Source organism: Eimeria acervulina, genomic scaffold (genome assembly GCF_000499425.1).
Source record: "Eimeria acervulina Houghton genomic scaffold, Eah_scaff77, whole genome shotgun sequence".
In the NCBI taxonomy this organism is placed as follows: domain Eukaryota; phylum Apicomplexa; class Conoidasida; order Eucoccidiorida; family Eimeriidae; genus Eimeria; species Eimeria acervulina.
This window is the reverse complement of record NW_013549608.1, coordinates 31,893-51,642: the sequence shown is the minus strand read 5'-3', so window position 1 is coordinate 51,642 and position 19,750 is coordinate 31,893. Positions and strand designations below refer to the sequence as shown.

General features: G+C 54.0%; 2 protein-coding genes across 2 annotated transcripts; one reads left to right on the top strand and one right to left on the bottom strand.

Annotated features, from left to right (window-relative positions):
• Positions 1 to 1,851: 1,851 nt before the first annotated feature.
• EAH_00013510 (hypothetical protein, conserved) lies at positions 1,852 to 8,694 on the bottom strand (the record flags this gene model as incomplete). Its single annotated transcript, XM_013394468.1, has 7 exons — positions 1,852 to 4,306; positions 4,422 to 5,537; positions 6,945 to 7,081; positions 7,166 to 7,296; positions 7,920 to 7,977; positions 8,158 to 8,339; positions 8,562 to 8,694. 7 exons carry the CDS (start codon positions 8,692 to 8,694, stop codon positions 1,852 to 1,854), a joined length of 4,212 nt encoding a protein of 1,403 aa, XP_013249922.1.
• Positions 8,695 to 14,492: 5,798 nt separating this feature from the next.
• EAH_00013500 (hypothetical protein, conserved) lies at positions 14,493 to 18,944 on the top strand (the record flags this gene model as incomplete). Its single annotated transcript, XM_013394467.1, has 1 exon — positions 14,493 to 18,944. The coding sequence occupies one exon, from the start codon at positions 14,493 to 14,495 to the stop codon at positions 18,942 to 18,944; it is 4,452 nt and encodes a 1,483-aa protein (XP_013249921.1).
• Between the last annotated feature and the right edge of the window lie 806 nt (positions 18,945 to 19,750).

The following is a 19,750-nucleotide window of genomic DNA, read 5'->3' as shown; positions in this document are numbered from 1 at the left end:
CAGCAGCCACAGCTCCACAAGCTCAACAGTATGTATGCGAGCCTCTACGCGGTGCACCATACGCAGATGCAAGTATGTATGCATGCAAACATGTATGCATGCATACATGCTTGCGTGCATGTCCACCGCGGAAAGCCCCAAACGAGCAGCTTCTAAGCAGCTTCTAAGCAGCAATTGCCCTCCTCCCCCAAACCAACCGCCGCCTTCAAACGGCCAACTCAAAGCCGCCCCAGCGTTTCTCCTGCTGTTGCATGCATGCTGCTGTTCCATCCATGCTGCTGCTCCATGCATGCGTGCTGCTGCATGCATGTTGCTGCCCTATGCATGCTCATGTTGCATGCACGCTGCTGCTCCATGCATGCTGCTCTCGTATGCATGCTGCTGCTCAATGCATGCTGCTCTTGTATGCATTCTACTGCTCAATGCATGCTGCTGAAGGCATGCTCTTGCTCCATGCATGCTGCTCTTGTATGCATGCTACTGCTCAATGCATGCGCGCTGTTGCATGCATGCTGCTGTTGCATGCAAGCTCCTGCTGCTGTTGCATGCATGCTGCTTCTGCTGTTATATGCATGCATGCTGCATGCATGCATGCTGCTGTTCTATGCATGCTGCTGCTCCATACATGCGCGCTGTTGCATGCATGCTGCTGTTGCATGCATGCGCGCTGTTGCATGTATGCGCGCCGTTGCATGCATGCTGCTGTTGTATGCATGCTGCTGTTGCATGCATGCTGCTTCCCTATGCACGCTGCTGTTCCATGCATGCTGCTACTCTATGCATGCTGCTGTTCCATGCACGGTGCTGCTCAATGCACGCTGCTGCTGCATGCATGCGCGCTGCTGCATATATGCTGCTGCTGTATGCATGCTGCTGCTACTGTTGCACGCGTGCGTGCTGCACCATGCATGCTGATGTCCCATGGATGCGCGCTGTTGCATGCATGCTGCTGCTCTATCCATGCTGCTGCATGCATGCGTGCTGTTGCATGCATTCTGCTGCTGCATGCATGCTGCTGCTCTATCCATGCTGCTGCATGCATGCGCGCTGTTGAATGCTAGCTGCTGCTCTATCCATGCTGCTGCTGCGTGCATGCTCGCTCCAGCATGCATGTCTTCCGTTGCATGCATGCTGCTTCTCCATGCATGCTGCTTCTCCATGCATGCGCGCTGTTGCATGCATGCGTACTGTTGCATGCATGCTCCTGATACATTCATGCTGCTGTTGCATGCATGCTGCTACTCTATGCACGCTGCTGCTGCATCCATGCTGCTACTCTATCCATGCTGCTGCATGCATGCGCGCTGTTGAATGCCAGCTGCTGCTCCATGCATGCTACTACTGCATGCAAGCGTGCTGCTGCATGCATGTATTCCGTTGCATGCATGCTGCTCCTCAATGCATGCTGCTGTTGCATGAATGCGCGCTGTTGCATGCATGCGTTCTGTTGCATGCATGCGTCCTGTTGCATGCGTGCTGTTGCATGCGTGCTGCTGCTGCACGCATGCGTGCTGCTGCATGCATGCTGCTGCTCTATGCATGCTGCTGCCGCATGCATGCGTCCTGTTGCATGCATGCGTGCTATGCTGTTGCATGCATGCCGCTGCTGCATGCATGAACAGATACCTGGCCGAGAAGAAGGGGGGTGGCGCCGTGGGGGTTGTTGTATGAGAAGAGGCAAACGGAGAGAGAGAGAGAAGTTGAATATAAATATGAAGACGAAGACAGTGAAGTTTGCTTGAATACTCATCAGGTGTTGTTTGTTTGTTTATTTACTGCAGCTCTCATATTCTGCGTTTGTTGCAGCTGTATATTCTCTTATATTTGCTGCTGTTTGCATGCTCACCCTCCTTACTGTTCGTACACCTCCACAGATATTGCCCCCGGCCTGCAGCACGGCGAAGAGGGCAGGCGTTGGTGACGGTGTTGCTGTTGCAGCTGTTGCTGTTGCTGCTGCTGCTGCTGTTGCAGTTGCGCCTGGAGTTGCTGCTGCTGCTGTTGCATTTGCAGCTGCTGCTGCTGCTGCTGCAGCTGCTGCTGCGGAGGGTTTGCCAGGGCTCTTGTAGAAGCCATAGCATCATCCAATGCACCCAGAGCATCCAGCAGCAGCTGCTGCATATCTGTTGATTGCTTACTAGGTACAATACCGAGACGAATGCTGCGGGAGAAGAGACGCAAGAAGGGCCTTAGCTCCGCTTTGCTGCTGCTGCGCGCTGCTAGGGCCTTCAGCCGCCCCACCATCGGCGCGAATTGCAGCCTTTCCCTCGATAAACTGCTGCTGCTGCTGCTGTTGTTGTTGCTGCTGCTGCCACAGTGCCGCATATCCGTACCCACTTCTAGAATGCAATTCTCTAGCACGTCTTCCAGAATAACGCAAACTGCTCGCCGCCACGGTTGCAGGTCTGCTGCTTCCTCGGTGTTGTCTCCTTCTGTGCTGTCTCTTGTGCAGCAAGGAGACGATCCTGCTGCTGCTGCTGCTGCTGCAGGTGCTGGTGTTGCTGTTGCGTTGTTGTTGCTGCTGTTGCTGCTGAAGTTATGCGAAGAAACAGATGCGGGGCCTACCAAGGAAGACAAAGCTGATGGACCCCAGCTACAGCTAGGAGCAGAACTGCTGCTGCTGCTGCTGTTGCTGCTTCTGCTGCTTGCGCTCGTGCTGCTGCTGCTGTTGCTGTTGCTGCTGCTGTTCGTGCTGCTACTGTTCAAGGGGCTTCGGGACGACCACTGCGGCAGCCCCAACGACACGGCTGCATGCGCTGCTGCTCCGTCGCCCGACGTGCTGCCAGCACCTGCCCCTCCCCCTCCAGCAGAAGCAGCAGCAGCTGCTGCTGCTGTTGAGGCAGGCCTGTTGCTATTCCCATCCGCAATAAAGCGGAGAATTGAATGCACACCATCGGGGCTGTTGATCTCTCCAAGGGCGTCGCCCCACACCTGCGCTGATCGCGAGTCTCCTGCTGCGCATGCACTCTGCTGAAGCTGCTGCAGCTGCTGCAGCTGCTGCAGTGCAGTAGCCTCGGCGGACAACGGAGCAACTGCCCCCCCAGCGCTCCGATCCCCAGCTCCCCCCAATAGCCCTGCAGACCTTGCAACTAGCCGCAGCAAGTCTGCCTCGATGTCTTTGTTGTTGTTCTGCTGCTGTTGTTGCTGCTGTTGCTGCTGTTGCTGCTGCTGGGCGTGCAGCGGGAGCCGTGCGCCGTAATCTTGTTGCTCGTGTCGTGTTTGTTGTCGGTGCAGGAGAAGGCTCTTGAGGGCCTGCAGCAGCATCGCAGTGTCTTGCTGCTCACTGCCGTGCTGCTGCTGCTGCTGCTGTTGCTGCTGTTGCAGCCTGGTGGCCAGCTGCAGCAGCAGCTGCGTCCGCAGCTCTCCCTCCGTCTGCGGTGTATCTGCACCTTCTCCGTAGAGAGTGTCGCTCTTAACAGCAAGTGGAGTGCCGGAAGCTACGGCCCCAGAGACCTGCGCCCCTGTCCCCCTCGAAGCAGACGCAGCAGCAGCAGCAGCTGTTGCTGCTGCTGCTGGACCCTTAGGGGAAAACAACGAAGATGCGCCCTCCGCCAACTCTCCTTCAGATCGAGAAGAACGCACAGACATCGATTTGCTGCTCGCCTTCCTACGTGCAGCTTGCTGCTGCAAGTGCTGCTGCAGCAACGCCCACTGAGAGGCCGAGAGCTGATCAGAATTATTCGTCAGCTCGTGCTGTTGTTGTTGCTGCTGCTGCTGCTGTTGGAGTTGCTGTTGCAGCTGCTGCTGCAGTTGCTTCTGCAGTTGCTGCTGCAGCAGCTGCTGTTCCTCCCCCTGCAAGAGCAGCTGCTGCTGTTGCTGCCTCTGCTGCTGCTGCTGCTTGCATGTCTTCTTCGCACTTGGTGTTCTCCCCTGGGAGGGCCTTGGCCCCTCCTCTGTTGCAGCAGCTAACAGAGGGCCTCCCTGCCGCTTCTGTCTCGCTGTTTGCTTCGAATGGCTATCTGCAGCAGCAGCACCAGCAGACTGTCCTCTCCCAGAGGAAGTCGAAGAAGGGCTGGCAGCTCCGCTGTTGGGGCCTCCCTGGGCCCCCGCGCAGCGCTGCATGCGCTGCGTGCGTTGCTGCTGTTGTTGCGGTTGTGGTTGTTGCTGCTGCAGCTGCTGCTCCTGATTGGAGGAACCCGCGGCGCTGCCGTAGAGCTGCAGTGCAGCAGCTAATTCTGCTGCCTCTGCATCCATGTCAATTGCCTCTGGGGGGCCCCCCTCGGCAGCTGCTGCTGCTGCATTCATCAGGGCTGGTTGCGGGGTAGCTTGTTTCATCAACTTAGCATACTTTAGGCGGACCTTCTCCCACCTAAACAACACCGCAAACACACAAACAAAGCAAATAGAGCAACAGCAGCAACAACACAGAAACAGCAGCAAAAACAACATCGGCAGCAACAACAGCAGCAGCAGCAGCATCGGACCTGAATTGCACGGCTTGCATGCGCGCTTCTGTGAACCCTTTGCAGGCCTTTACAGAAAATGTCTTCCACCTTTCTTGGCCTTCTTCAGACCACCGTGCAATCCACGCATTGCGAGAGTGGCAATACTTTACCCCTGGGAGGCGGGGAGCTACGCGGCCCCCTGCTGCTGCTGCTGCTGCTGCTGCTGCTGCTGAGGCACGCAGCGCAAGCGCTGCAGCAGGGCATGCACCGCCACCACCACCCACTTCTTCGGAAGGACGCCGGCTGCTGCATGCTGCTGCTGCTGCTGCTGCTGCTGCAGCAGCAGCAGCACGACGAGGAGGCCGAGAGCGGCGTGGGGGCCCCTCACGCCAACCTGCAGCACCCAAAGGCCAGCTTGATGGGCCTTCAGAAACAGAGCCCTCAGCGGCGCCCTCCCTGCCGCTGCTGCTGCTGTTGGTGCTGCTGCTGCTGTTGCTGCTGCCACCTGCAGCAGCAGCCGCAGCGGGGGAAGAGCCTTCCGCTCCGCCTTCCCCCCTAACGCTGAGGCCTTCCGGTAACGCAGAGCGGGCTTCGAGGCGCTCCTCCTCGCCATCAGCAGCAGCAGCAGCTGTTGCTGCTGCTGCTGCCTCAGGCTCTTGCTGCTCTGCTACCTCTGCCTTCAGCAACACGCCGTCGCCGCCGCTCCCAGAGGCCGCACAGGCCTCCAAAGGCGGAGCGGGAGAATGAGAAGGTGTCCCATCAGATTCTCTTTCCAGGCTGCTGCTGCTGCTGCTGCTGCTGCTGCTCTTGTTCTCTGTCAGAGGGGCAGCGAGCTGGGCGCGCAGAGCATTGAGAGCAGCACATGATTTTGACAAAGAAGATTCTTTCTCCGGTGCAGCTTTAAGAAGAGCTCGTCCCCCTTCTTGCTGCGCGTCTTCAGCTGCAGCAGCAGCAGCTGCTGCTGCTACTGCTGCTGCTGATGCAGGTGATGTCCCTGCTCCCTCGAAGCTTTTCACTCCTTCCCCCATACCTGATGCATTTGCTACTGCACCTGGTGCTGCACGTGCTGCAGTACTTCTTGTCGCCCCTTCTACTGGGACAGCAGCTGCAGCTGCAGCAGCAGCAGCAGCAGCAAGTGTTGCCATGTTGGCGTTTCTGGAATAGGAGGAGACGCAAGGAAGTTCCGGTGTATATCCACTTCCAGCACAAACCCTGGGAGGGAGGTCCCTCAAATTGTCCTATGATGTATACCACAGAGACGCATGCAAACCCTAAACCCTAAACCCTAGATCCTCTCCAATTGGGCTCTGACGGTTGCCCTCGTTTCGGCTTCGTAGGCCTCGTGCTGCTGTTGCTGCTCCTACTGCTGCTGCTGCTGCTACTGCTGCTGCTGTTCCCACTGTTGTTGCTGCTGCGGCTGCTGTTGCTGCAGCTGCTGCTGTACATCCAAGACACCGGCGCGACTCGCGCAAGACAAAGACGGAGCCCCAGAGGCTGCTACAGGGCGAGGACGGTTTGATGGTGCTGTTACTGTTGGCACCGCCGCTGCTACTCTCGCTGCTGCTGCCGCTGCTGCCGCTGTTGCTGCTGCTGCTGCTGCTGCTGCTGTCGGACGCCTGTGTATGTCTATTGCGTGCCTAAGCACGTTCGAATGGCTATGCTGTTGCGGAAAAAACGCAAGAACAACTGAGTTAGGGTTTAGGGTTTAGAGCCTAGGGTTTCATATGCATGTGGAGGCTTTAGGAAGAGCCGACGTTCCCGGGCCGGTTTGAGGTGTCCGTACACCTCAGCCGCGCCTCTCGTTGGGTGTCGTGGGGCCCTTCGCTTGAAGAGAGAGGAGCGGGTGCTGCCTTACCGACAAAATGGTGAGTCAAAGAGGGAGAAGAAGCAGAAGCAATAAAGAAGAAGAAGAAGCGGAGGAGCTGTGGGGTGTATAGACAACAGGTAAGAAGCCAAAGACAAAGGAAAGAATCAAAGACAGGCGGAATGCGTTTGCTGCTGCTAGATGTACTATTTATGCTTGGTCTTCGCAACCTAAAATAAACAAAAGAATTACCATTAAGGAGATAACAACAGCGAAGCGTCTGTGTGTCTGTACAGAGCGCCGCTGCCTACGGAGAGCAAACAACGGTCACGGCCCTCGAGCTGGAGGCAACCTAAAAAGAGCAGCAGCAGCCGCCGCTGCTGCTGCTGCTGCTCCTGCTGCTAAATGCACGCATCATGCAGCAGCGAGGAAGCTCTCGCTGCTGCCGGTGCGTGGTCTGCTGCTGGGCCCTACCGGCTCGGGGGCCCCGCTGCTGCTGCTGCTGCTGATGCTCGGCAGCAAGGGGGAGAGGGTCGGTGATTGAAACACGGAACAGCTGTGCTGTATTTAAAGAGGGGCAATACGCCCTTAAGTCCCCACACAAGCCTGCTGCCGCTGCTGCTGCTGCTGCTGCTGCTGCTGCTGCGCCCGCAATGAGCAGGCAGCGGTGGGCCGCTAGGGGTCCTGAGTTGCGGTCGTTTGGGCTGAGTAGATCTAACGGAATAGGAGGGAAGAAGGCAACAACTCAACTTCCTCACCTACAAGCTACAGGCAACAACGAGCTAAACGGCAGAGGAGAAAGAAGGGCTGCTGCTGCTGCTGCTGCTGCTGCCGTTGCTGCTGCAGCAGCGGGTCCCCACGCGGTTTCGGCAGGCGGAGAAGGAGCACAGCATCCCTGAACAAGGATGCTTGCGAGAACAAGAAGCAAGAATACAATTAAAAGAAAACAAAAACAAAAAAACAAAGCGGATGCACACACCACCCCCGACCGCCGCACAGGAGCCGCTCGTTGCGGCGGCGCACAGCAGCGGCTGGAGGGGAGTTCTGCTACCTGAGGGCGCCAAGCGATATGCTTAAATGTCAGGTTTTTTTTGCTATTTTTTTGATTTTCTGGCAAATATAATGCTCATAAGCAAATCCCATTCATCAGAAACACCCTATACCCTTTTTTTTCTGCGCAAAATACACCCGCTATGAGCACCTCTTGCCGACCCTAGGCACGGTACACACGGGGCCCGAGCACAGACGCCCAGCCCCTCCAACAAGCTCGTATCGACGTGCATGCATTACAAATTTCTTTACTTTCACATTAGAGGTTTGAAGGAATTCTGAAACAATACATCTAAAAGAAAGCCGGACGCGCAGGAGGTGCACGGGAGCGCTGCACGGGAAGGAGTTCACCGCAGCTGTATGTACACCCCGGCGCCTCCGCCTCCCGGTGCTGCCTTTCAGGGTAAATCGCCCTTTGAAAAACAATCTACAGACCAAAAAAATTGTTTTGAATAGCAATTGCCTCTTCTACTAAACTACAACACCTGCATTCCAGCAGTGCTAACGCAACAGCAAAACCGATGCAGTGAATGCACCCTCAAAACCCCGCGCCGGTCAGGTGTACACCCAAACAAAGGAAAAAGGGGAAGAGAAGCCAGTTGCGCAGAAACATCTGAGAAGAAGGCTATAAAGGCCTTTACATTGCCACCTCCTTCTCTGTAGTGCGCTTCCCGTTTACATACCATTGCATAGGCTGTCCAAAGCGGGTACGTGAACACTTCCTTGGCCTGAGTACGCAGCCTGCACACCATCGGAAGTACAATAATTTACAATGTTAGTGCAGGCAGCAAGAAGGGAGCCTTTCTAGTGCCTTCTTCTGGGGCACCTTGCTGATGCCAGGCACTTCCCAGTGCCAGCGCACCTCCTTGCATTACTTGCAACGAGGTGCGTTGCAACTGGTGTCAGGAGCCATCCTCTTACCCAGCTCCAGGTCTTTGAAATTCTGAACGCAGAGTTTCTAGGGGCTCTGGTAGTGGTCAGCGGCAATTCACGAATTCTTACACATTGGTCCGCGTAAAGGGGCGCGGACTGGTTAGATTCGGTACCGCATGGTTCATCGCGATAGAGAAGAACAATGAACCTCAATCCCACAGCAGGGCGACCTGGTGCATAGCAGTGACCAGTTTCGAATATGCTCGAAGAACATGAGAAAAAAACATGGAAGTCCCTCAAAAATCCCTGCCCTTTCTGGAATCATAGAGATTGCTCAGGATTCGCAGTGTAGTGGGGAGGAGACCAACTATTGGGAGCCTCGTGAAGTTGACAACAGCATAGCATCGGTACCCCATACAGATGGAAACGCCTTCACAGCATAAATAATTCACGAAGAATACGTCCGGAGTTGCGGACCGCCCGGATTGTACAGGCGCCGCAATGCTGAGGCAGCGGAGGAGTTCTTTGCCTGTTTGGAGTTACGCCTACATTTTCAAAATTCACCCGAAGAGCTACAGCTGCCATTGGCGTTTTCGTTATCGGAACGGGAAACACGAAAAAGGTGACAAGGGTCCCTCTTTAACGAAGCGCTTCCGGACCATTGAAGCCTTCGTACATGCGCTGCAGTGTAGGTTTACTCGCACGTTAGCAAGGGAACAGCATATGGCAGAACTGAGAGAAGTTAAACAAGGGGAGTTGCTGGTAAGAAGCTGCATTTGGCGTTTAGGGTGACAAGTATCAGTCCTTGGTTCGGACCTCCTACATGAATGGTTCATTGCAGGCCCGTCCCTCTTGGTTGGGCAATCGGCAACTGACTGAGCAGCGGGGCAGGAATTAAGGGGTGAAATCGCTGACCTTATGGAGTTGGTAGAACGCTCACACATCAGAGAGAGAGAGAGAAAAATACCACTCTGTTCACCCTAGCTACAGAAAAATAGTCTTGGAAGTGACCCGGGTCTTACTTAACACTATGGAAAATCTGTAGTCGCCAACCGCGAGGAGATTTAGTTCCCTTCAGTGATCCAAATCTCCTGAGAACGCCTGGGGGACGTACCGAGTGGCACTTCTGCTTCTTTTGCAACAAGCAAGGCCACTTAATTCGGCATTACAAAGGTGCGAAGAGAGCTACAGAACTGAGGAAGCAATATATATCTCGCAGCTCATCCAGGGGCCCAAACAAGGCAATCAGGGAAACGGGAACGGAGTGGCCGCCACGCAACGAGTGGAGCCGTGTTGGGGCCGCAAAAGGTGTCAGCCGCCCCCTCCAGTCAGCGTCCACCCAACTCTCTGCGTATCCAAAGGCCTGCTCATCATTTCGAAGGTGGATACCTTCGAAATAATGAGCAGGCCTTTCCAGCGCTACTTGATACGAACTGGAGAGTAGAGATGAAACTTGTAGGTGAGGTGAGGAAATGAAACTTTCCTGGCTATTCGTTGCCGAATTCCCTAGGGCTATGATCAGCGGAGGGCAGGCAAGATACGAGGACCGGCCACACTGTGGGTGTAAAATGCTAGCCCAATTCGGCAATGGGCAATATTACCATGATATGAGATTTGCTTGTTGGCCCAGTTCACCATGGCATTATCCTAACCTTGCCGAGGCTGATCCAGGGGAAGGCATGCCTGCAGCCACCAGACTGTAGTTTTGAGGTGTATTTGCCTGGAACCACCGATAGGATGCACCTTCTAGCGCCCCCAATGACTTTTCCTTCCCCTACGCAAAGGAGAGAGGACGACTGGGAGTTAGAACTGGCTAGTAGATACCAGCCCCGAACGTCCGTTGCTTCCAAGTTCCAAGAACAGCTTGCAACAACCTCAGGATGCACAAGAAGCCAAAAAGAACGCCATGGAAGGAACTATGCAAACAACCTACAGCAATCAGCTTCAGCCCAGGCAACTTCGTTTCAGTAGTCTCGCACGCGCTGTGAAGTACGCAGGAGAGCGAGCAGCCGGAGAGGTTCGGCGTGTTCGGTATGGACATTTGCTGTTCTCTCTAGGGCTAGCGCTTCGGCGCACATCGTCAACTTACACCCAACGTAGCGATGGCGTCATACTATTAATGTTCTATTAAACTGGTTAAGGAAATCACTGAAATTTCCACGAGTCCTCCCCACAAATCTGCAGCGTGATTGGGAGAGGGCGCAAGTGGAGGAGACCGTGAATCTGGGCACACGGGTAAAAACCAGCAGAGGCCACAGATAACGGGAGTATTACGTTAAATGACCAAGAGAACGGACACCGGAGTGTGTTTTGGAGGGTTTCACAATTCCTCAAGAATATTTGCTGACCTTCCTTGATTCAGAGGCGGCCACGAAAACCGTGAGAGTATGCAGAGCGGCGAAAGTTGAGCCGTATGCAGCTATTCGTTGACAACTGCCCTGCCACATGTTTATAGGGGTTTATGCATCTCTAGTTGGTTGCTCGCGGAAGTAAACATTTTTTTCGGTGCGGTATACTCTTCCTCTTCTACCGAGCATGAGATCAGCTCTGCCGCGAACAAAACGTTTATATTTCACCTTTCGTGGCTGGATTCCACCCTGTGGGGCTTTCCTGAAAGCCTCTATCATCGTACTGCGCGAGCTGTTGGAGGATCCCGCAAATTGTCTCCCTATGCTGACACAACATGGTAGGAAGCGGCAGCGGTAGCGGTAGCAGCCGAAACGCCAGTAACAGTAGCAATTTCTGCACTAGCAGCAGACTGAATCGGCAGCACAAACGCCATCTGACGCATCTGCTGAGGGTTTCGCTCCACTTAAAGCCTTCTCTAGCGGATGGGAGAGACAGCACGCCGAAATGATGAGTGACTACTCGCCACTGTGAAAAGTCAGTGAAAACGCTATGGTGCTCCGTTGCTTAAATGTAGACTGAGGTCTGATGAGAATTTTGATGTATTGTCTGCTGTCTTCCAGCGCAAAGCATGGTGCTCGACCGCGAGGGGTCGTCTCAACGAAGCAGAGGCAAGAGACGTCCTAGGCATGGAGGCATGCCAGCCTTAATTCCTCGAGGCAGCGGGTCTAGGTGGGTGCGAAAGAAATCCTTTAGGTGCACGTTGCTATGCAGCTAAAGAATTTCTTTCTATACTAAAAACTTCCTTATCTTTAACTTGTAGCACATTAAAATCCGTCATTTAGTCTTTGTCGGTAGTGTTGAAGGGCAGGAGGTGTAGTGTGCAGCATTACAATGGTGCGCCGGGATGGCTTCCAATTTAGCATCTAAGCAAAGAATGGGAATTAATAAGTAAATTAAATAGGCAACCTTGAAAACCGGCTGTGGAGTATGCCCAAGGCACTGAAACCGTACCCTGGGATAGGGCTGGCATTGACTCAGATGGTGCTACGGTCGTCCACACACCGCAGTAGGTGCAGCAGCAGCAGCGGCAGCAACAGAAGCAGCAACAGGAGCAGCAGCAGCAATAGGGAGTGCTGCGCCTGCTGTCTCGTACACGGGAACGAACAGAAACCCCCGAGGTGATCAAAGACCCCAAGGGACGGTATTGTACAACAGCGGCTGTCTTTTGTGTGACACAACAACAAATAAGGCGAAGAACGAAGCGCATAATTGAAAGCAGCAATACGGCTGTAGGTGCAAACAAAGCACCAGAACAAAAGCAGCATCCCGCCCCGACATATTACCCCATGACCTCCTTGGTTGAAACTATGCAAACAGTAACAACAACAGAAATGACCGGAAATGCATAGCAGGCAACCATAAACCGTAAAACAGAAACCTCGATGTGTGTGCACATTTGCGCACATTCAAGCTCTTTAGGGTCCTCGTGTTGGGTTAAGGGCTGTAAATATGTTTCGCTCTCAGAGATTTTCAACTCCCTTTAAAATAAGTGAGGTGGTCTACTGTAGAGAGTTAAACCATTGCAAAAATTTTGCAGGGCAGAAGCCCTTAGTCCTGTTTAGGCACTGGAAGAGGAATTGACGACAGCGGCAAAGGACAAACAGGCGTTTTCAATTGATTTTTTTCATGTGTTGTGCATTGTTCTCGCTTTTGTTATCAGACCAGCAGCATCGCCGGGATTTTCATTGATTTTATTGGTTTGTTCACTTTCGACTTTTGTATTTTTATTGCAGTTTTGGGCTTCGTTGTGCGGCGAATGCTCTTGCGACTTTTTGCGCTTTTCCATTCGTCTGTTTGAAGAGGTAGTAGACACATTTGCCGCAACTATATGAAGCAATCCCCTCAGCGATTATTACAGATATATTCAAATATGCAATTGGATGAATTAATAAACCGGGATCACGATTGCAGAAAAACTGGAGGGAAGTAAACCAGTTAAGGTGAACAAACACATCTTAACTCAGTTAGAGGCAATACGAAATAAACTTGAAGGAAGTAAACCAGTTAGTGTGAACAAACACATCGTAACGCAACGAGAGGCAAAACCCAAAACGGCAACACTTTGACCTGTTGCTGCAATCCAGCTCCACCTAACCATACCAATTTGTACTTGAAAAAAAAACATGCATCATTTATTCGTTTAGAATGTATCAGGAAAAAAATTAAACTTCAACACCGTCCCGTAAGCTCTGTTGCCTTCACAAGGAAGCCATGCAACGACCCTAAGAGTCTCCAAGACGCTGTCCCAAAAACTGAGGCAGCGCACATAAATACCAAAATGGAAAGAACAAAGATCCAATCTGCGCGTAAAAATACTCTCCTTTTTCTTGCAGGTTGTCTCACTTTGTAAGTAATGCGCTGAAGTGATCTCGTTCTTTATGATATGCAATTATACCTAAGGGAGAGAAACATAAATGATATGCAAATGTGTTTAGAGAAAAAAATTGGGTTTAATTCCCTTGTTTGAGGTAGAAAGGATCAGGGGACCTCGGCCCTAGCTGAGGACCGTCGGGAGCTGCACGAGAGAAAAACGAGTTAACAAAGCAGTTATCTCTACACTCCTGCCTTGATTCTGTTGACTCTGCTGTAGCACCAGAAGGCAAACTCCCCTCCATTGTCGTGGTAAGCTGCGCACGCTGTAGTGGCCCAAGGGCCTGGCTGGGGTTTATATCGTGCAGAGACGGGACACAACATACTCTGTTATGAAGGGCGCATCACTGCTTGGTGCTGCTGAAACTTTTGATGCTAGGAAAGGCAATATTCCCGTATGCCAGCATAAGGCCCAATAACCCCGCTCTTGCTGCATTAACCCTTTACACAAATATTTTGTAGAATTAGTCGCCTACCACTGAGAAACGAAGGCATGGGCAGGTGCAAATGCACAAAGCACCACAAACTTCAGACAGGGCAAGTCAGAGAGAATGCAGGTGAACAATGTTGTATGGTGCATCATTCAGTCTAGGCACCGATCGCAATGCAGAAAAAAAGACGTCCTCCAAGCCATTGCATCTGGTAAGACCTGGGGCGTGCATATGGTTATATTCATTGCATATAAAAAATGCATTTATAATGCACATTACCTATTATATGGATGCGCGAATTATATTTTGTGTATACCCCTAGGAGCGCGAGTGCCGAATTCGAATGTGTATGCCACGTCGTTGTTAAGGAAGGGAGCCTTCTGATATTTGATGCAAAGTTTGTCAACTTGTTTAATGGTTTGAAATTTATTTTATTTAATATGCACAAGGACGGGAAATTTCTCCTGGCCGCTCCCCTCACCCCAACGGCCCCATTCGGTTTCGTCTGGTTTCCCCTTCTTTAAGCGTGTTGCTCAGAGCGGAATGCACACATAAACGTTCAACTACTCTTATTCCGTTGGTTGGCATATCATAAGCTGTACATTTTCTTTTTATAAATGCAAGTTTGTGGTGTCTGTACACTGCAAGCCTCGTCGTTCTGCATTGCAACTACCACCTCGGTGAGGATGCTGCAGTGTTAAAGCTCCCATTCGCGGCGCTCGGTGGGGAATTTGGGCGTGTCAATTGGAATTCGCTCGTCTTGCTTGAACGAAAAGGGTTGCTTTATTAATGTGCGTTTATGCCGCTGCAGAAATCGCATTCAAAGGGTTTTCTTAATGCAAGATCGCGCGTAAGCGCTCTGTCAGACCTCGCACGCGTGCTGAGCCCAGTTTCGTTCAGACCCGCTGCGCCACCGGGGGGCAGCTCCCCCTCTTTCCGCTACTTCTCCTTTTCCTCTCCGATTTTTCTTACTGATTTTGTCGTTTTAACTCACGAATTCATTTGCTGTTAAAAACGAACGCCGTGGGGGTTCCCAGCTCCCGCCTCCCCGCAGACCGGCCGCCCTGTGTCCTGGCGGCTAAGACCTTGTATGTAAGCAGGAGGAGGACACTTTGCGTATCTTTTTATTTACTGTCTAGAAAGTCTTTTGCGCCGTCTGTGCCTCTCTAAATAATGACAGAAGAGGCTGAGCCTGCTGCTCCTGCCCCTGCAGGCAGCCCTTCCAAGCAGGCTGCGGAGAAAAAGAAGAAAAAGGCCACCAAAGCCTCCACAAAGAAGCACTCATCCACCTCTTCAAAGACAAAGACTTCGAAGTCAAAGACCTCCAGCAGCAAACCAAAAGATGCAGTAGCCACCAATGCTAGTTCTACCCCAGCAGACGAACAGCAGCCGCAGCAGCAGCAGCAGCAGCAGCTAGCGGCAGCAACCCCCATCACCACGGAGACATCCCCGCAGCAGCCTGCTACCCAAGAACAGACGCAGACAGAGCCGCCCCAGGCACTGACACAGTCCCTTGAGAATCACACAGACGCTCAGGTTGGTGCTGCTGCTTCCCCAGTTCAGGAACAGCAGCTACAAGAGGAAGACGAGGCAGCCGCAGCTACAGGAGCAGAAGAAGCAAGAGAGGCGCCAGAAGAAACTGCAGAGCAGGAGGATGAGGCCGAAGAACCAAGGATGGAAGAGGCAACATCAGAAGCAGCAGCAGCTGCTGCTGCCGGAGAGGAAGGTCCGTCTGCTGGAGCTACGAAGACAGAGGAAAATGAGAAGAAGTCTCCTTTGCAGCAGCGCAGCCAGAGTGCAGCAGAGGGCCGCCGCATGCCCCCTAAGAGGCCTCATGCTGCTGTTGATACACCAATGACTGTGGACCAGTTCCCTCGTACTTCTATTAGTGGCACGTGCGGGGGCCCTTGGCGCACTTCTCCGTATTGCAGCTGGCTGCATGATACCGTGGGGTGTACATGCAGAAGAGAGGCGGGAGGCCCCCTTCCAGAAAAGTGGTCTTCTTCCTCAGATTTCTTGGCAGCAGTAGACCTGCGCGCCACTGCAGACAAGAAACAAAAGGGCGAGTTGGTGGTTCCTGAACAGGAGAAGAAAAAGGCACAAGACAGTACAGATGCAACAGCTGAAGAGGAAGAGCAGCAGCAGCAGGAGCAGCAGCAGCAGGATACTTCTTTTGAATGCCCTAACCCTTTGATGGTTGAGAAACTGCTGCTGCTGCCGTGCAAGACTTTTTTGTCTGTCGCTTTTTCCCCTCAACTCTTCCGTTGCCGCCCCTTCTCTCCTGTTGGTCTTCAAGAGCAGTTTGATGGAGCGCAGCGTCGCAGGGCTGGCTTGGGCTCTCGGGCCAGCCGGTTGGGCCAGCAGCGCGCATCTGCTGCTGCTGCTGCATCTGCTGCTGAGGAGAAGCAGCAGTCGCAGGGCAAGCAAGAAGAAAAGACACAGCAACAGGAAGACGGACAGCAGCCGCAGCAGGATGAAGACCAGCAGCAGCAGCAGCAACAGCAGCAGCAGCAGCAGCCAGGTTCAGGTCGGCGTCCTATAATGTATGGTTCTGAGTGTTTAGTAGATGAAGGCCGCATGCGCCTGCTGTCCGTTGTTAATTTGTGTCTAACCGAACGCCACTACGAGCCGCAGATGCTGCGGCGCGACGGCATCAGCGTCTTCTGGCACAAGAGTCAGGGAGGAGGAGAAGTTCCAACAAATGAGGGTTTGTTGCTGTACTTCAAACTCCTCGCTCTCCTCACCATGCACGGTGTACGTACAGCTGAGCAGTGGGCAGCGGCCGCAGAGTGCGCTGCATGCAATGCTGCTGGTGGTGGGGCCCCAGGAGGAGGGCCCTCAGAGGCCCCGAAGGCCCCTGCCGCGCGGCTGTCTGGATGCAGCTGCCCCTGGAGGTTCGCTGTAGTAACCCACTGCACTCACGGATTGAACAGGACGGGGTACATGCTGTGCGCTTTGATGATGGCTTTATTGAATTTGTCTGCTGCTGAGGCGCAGCAGGTGTTTGCTGCTGCTCGTGGCCAGGCGATTGCCAGAGAAGAAGTCGTTGCTGCGCTTCAGCAGCTGCAGCAGCAGGGGTTCTCTGAGACGCTGAAGGAAGCACTTGCTGCTCCATTGCTGCAGCGGGCTTTTGCTGAAAACGCAGCGGCAGACGGCGTGGACCTCCAGAAAGGCAGCTGCTTAATTAGGGTAGCTGATGCAGATGCAGCAGCAGGTGAAGATGCCCCGAGACACATCCCCATACCTGAAGATTTTAAGAAGAAACTCTTAGCTTATAGAGGATCAGAACAAGAGAGGCTCATTAAAGCAAAACAACTACCCCCAAAACAGAAGCAGCAGAAGCAGCAGCAGCAAGAGAAGCAAGAAGACAAGAAGGAAGACGCTGCAGCGAAGTCTGAGGAGAGAGATGACGGGTCGGAAGAAGAGACTAAGAAGGAGCAAGAGGTCAAGGAGGAAGAAGCAGGAGCAGGAGGCGAAGCAGCAGCAGCAGCAGATGGTGCGCAGGAGACAGAAGTGGTTTTAACTGAAGAGGAACTACAGCAACTGCCATCGATCCCGGAGACGATCCCCAACAATGGGGTGGTGTTGCTGGGCCCGCTTTCAAATGCCCTATTAGCCCCTGAGGAGGCGCTGCTGTATCTGCTGGACATACACCCGAACGTACGTCTTTGCGACTTCCGTGTTCTTACTTCTGAAGATGTTAATCAGCACATCAGATATCCACCGTCAGCGAAGAAGACAGGACTGAAAAGAAGAAGAAGAGTTGGGGTACCTCCACAGAATGATGCGAGCAAGCAGCAAGAAGGAACCCAGCAGCAGCAGCAGGAGGAGGAAGAGGAGCAGCAGCAGCAGGAGCAGCAGCAGCAGGAGCAGCAAGAACAGCAGCAGCAACAACAACAGGGCGAGCAGCAGCAGCAGCAGGTACAGCAAGGAGACAGCAAGCCTTTAAGCTATCACTACATTCTGTATGTGCAAGCAGCAGACGCCTTCTCCTTCTCTTCTCTTCTCGGTGCTGATCTGCTGTCGCTCCGGCGCCAGCCCCTCCACGCTTTCACTCTTGATTTCTTGCCTTATCTCTTGTCAAGAGGAAGAGAATTAGACAAAGCCTTCGTCTCCTGGGCCATTCAGAAACCCCCAAGACCCAAAAGACTCCTGCCACCATTCCCTCTACCTGGCATGCCCCCCTTCCCCCTACCTGGCTTCGGGGGGCCCCTCCCTCCCCCGCACCTCCTGGGGGCCCCTGGAAAGGGTCCCCAAGATGGCCTCCCCTTCGGTAGCTTCCCAAGAGGAGCCGCAAGAAAACCAATGCCTGGGGGCCCCCCGCCGCCGCCCTTCATGGGGGGTGCCCAGTGGGGTGGGGGTCCACCTCCTCCTCCTCCTCCCCCTCCTCAGCATGGCGGCTGGAAGGGCGCACCAGGAGCAGAGGGGACTCCGAAGCGGTTTCATCGTGGGGTTGATGCAGACAGCAGCAGGGGGGGAGGAGGCCCTAAGGATGTGTATAAACCGTTTGATGATAGACCAAGAGGTGGGGGCCCTCCTGCACGTCAGGGTCCCCCTCGCGATTTCTATGATGCTGTTAAACAGCACACTCCAAACCCGTCGCCTGTGGGAGGGGGCTCGTGGGGGGCCCCTCCCAATCCTAACGGCAAGGTTTGGGGGGCCCCAGGGGGAGGCCACCCCCCTACCGACAGAGCTGCATCAGGGGGCCTCTCTCCTCCGTTTTCGATGCCAAAGGAAAATGGAGGTCGAGGCGGTTGGGGTGGTGGTAATAGCTGGGAAAGCAGAGGGCCCCCGGGGTCTTCGCCTGGGGAGTGGGGACAGGGGCCTTCTGGGGGCCCGCAGGGACCCCCAAGAGCGGAGGGCCCGGGGCCTTCTAAGCGACATAGACCCGCTTATGACAGTAATTATAGCGCAGGAGAATGGAATGGGGCAGGACCTCACAAAGAACCCCCAAGAGGAGGTGGGGGACCCCAGGAGTGGGGATATCAGAGAGGTGGGGGGAGCCCGGGGGCCCAGGGGCCCCCCGCTTATGACAGCTTCAACGCACACCGCGGCGGAGATAGCCTTGGGGGCCCCCCCTTCAGAGGAGGCCCACATCCCTCCTACGGTAGGGATGGAGGGGGACGCGACAATCAGTTCGGGGGCCCCAGAAACCCTGGAATGGGGGGACCACCGCCCCATCAGCAGCAGCAGCAGGGGTTCGGTGGCTTCGGTGGTAACCCCATGCAGCAGCAACAGCAGCAGCAGCACGGAATGCCTCCTTACTCTTCTGCTGCTTCTCCGTACCAGCAGGGAACCGGTCAAGATTACGGTGCGGGGCAGCAGCAGCCTTATCCGCAACAGGGCTACATGTACCCTCAACAGCAGCAGCAGCAGCAGCAGCAACAGCAGCAGCAGGAACCTGTTCCTGCGTACGTGATGCAACTGCTGCAGCAGCAAGCAGCACAAAGGGGGGCCTCTGTTGATCCGCAAGTATTGGCACAGTTATATACGCAGTATTACCAGTCTTTCTTAAGCTCGATGTCGAACCCTTCAGGTGGACAGCAGATGCAGGGGCACGAGCAAATGATGCAGTATATGCAGCAGCAGCAACAACAGCAGCAACAGCAACAGCCAGCCCACTGACGCGTTGATATCGCTTCCCTCAGGCGCTGCTCGCCTCGGCTTATTTGAAGGGCTCTGGGCACCTCGTGCTTTAGCAGGGCGGTTCGGTGCGGCAGCAGCAGCAACCGCAACAGCAGCAGCAACAGCAGCAGCAGCAACAACAGCAGCAGCAACAGCAGCAGTAGCAATAGCATCTGTAGTATCAGTAGCGCGCATGCATGCATCGTTAGGCGAGAGACTGCTGGTGTTTTGGGGCAGAAGCGGAGTTGTGTTCTAGGGCTGCTGCTGCTGCTGTTGGCGTTGCTGTGTGGGAAGGTGTGATTGCGCGCTTGTTTATTATGAGGGTTTGGCTTCGTTGTTTGTTGACCTTGGCTTATTTGTAATATTCATTAAGATATCAAAGACGGATGCAGTGGACATCCTCTCCGTACAGGGCCACCAGGGCGAAACCGCCTCGCTGCTCGCGGGATGGTTGTGGTGGTTTGAACAGTTTAAGGGAAACAGCAGCAGCAGCAGCAGCAACAGCAGCAGCAACAGCACCGGCGTGAGGTGTGCTTCCTGCTGCTGCTGCTGCTCTTGTTTCGGGTGCTCGCCATGATTGCTGCGGCTTTCGCTGCAGAGTATACGCGAGATGGGGGTCTTAGAAAGGGGTGAAGAGGTTGTGGTTGTTGAAGGGTGTTTTGTTCTGCTGTCTTTTTGTTTGCCTGCTGCTTTGATATTATTCAAGGTGCTGCTTAGGGCGTGCCTATTCATGCCTCTGCAGATCCAAAAGGACTTAGTTGATGTATTGATGAATTTCCGGTTTTGGGGAAGGGATGATGCTGCTG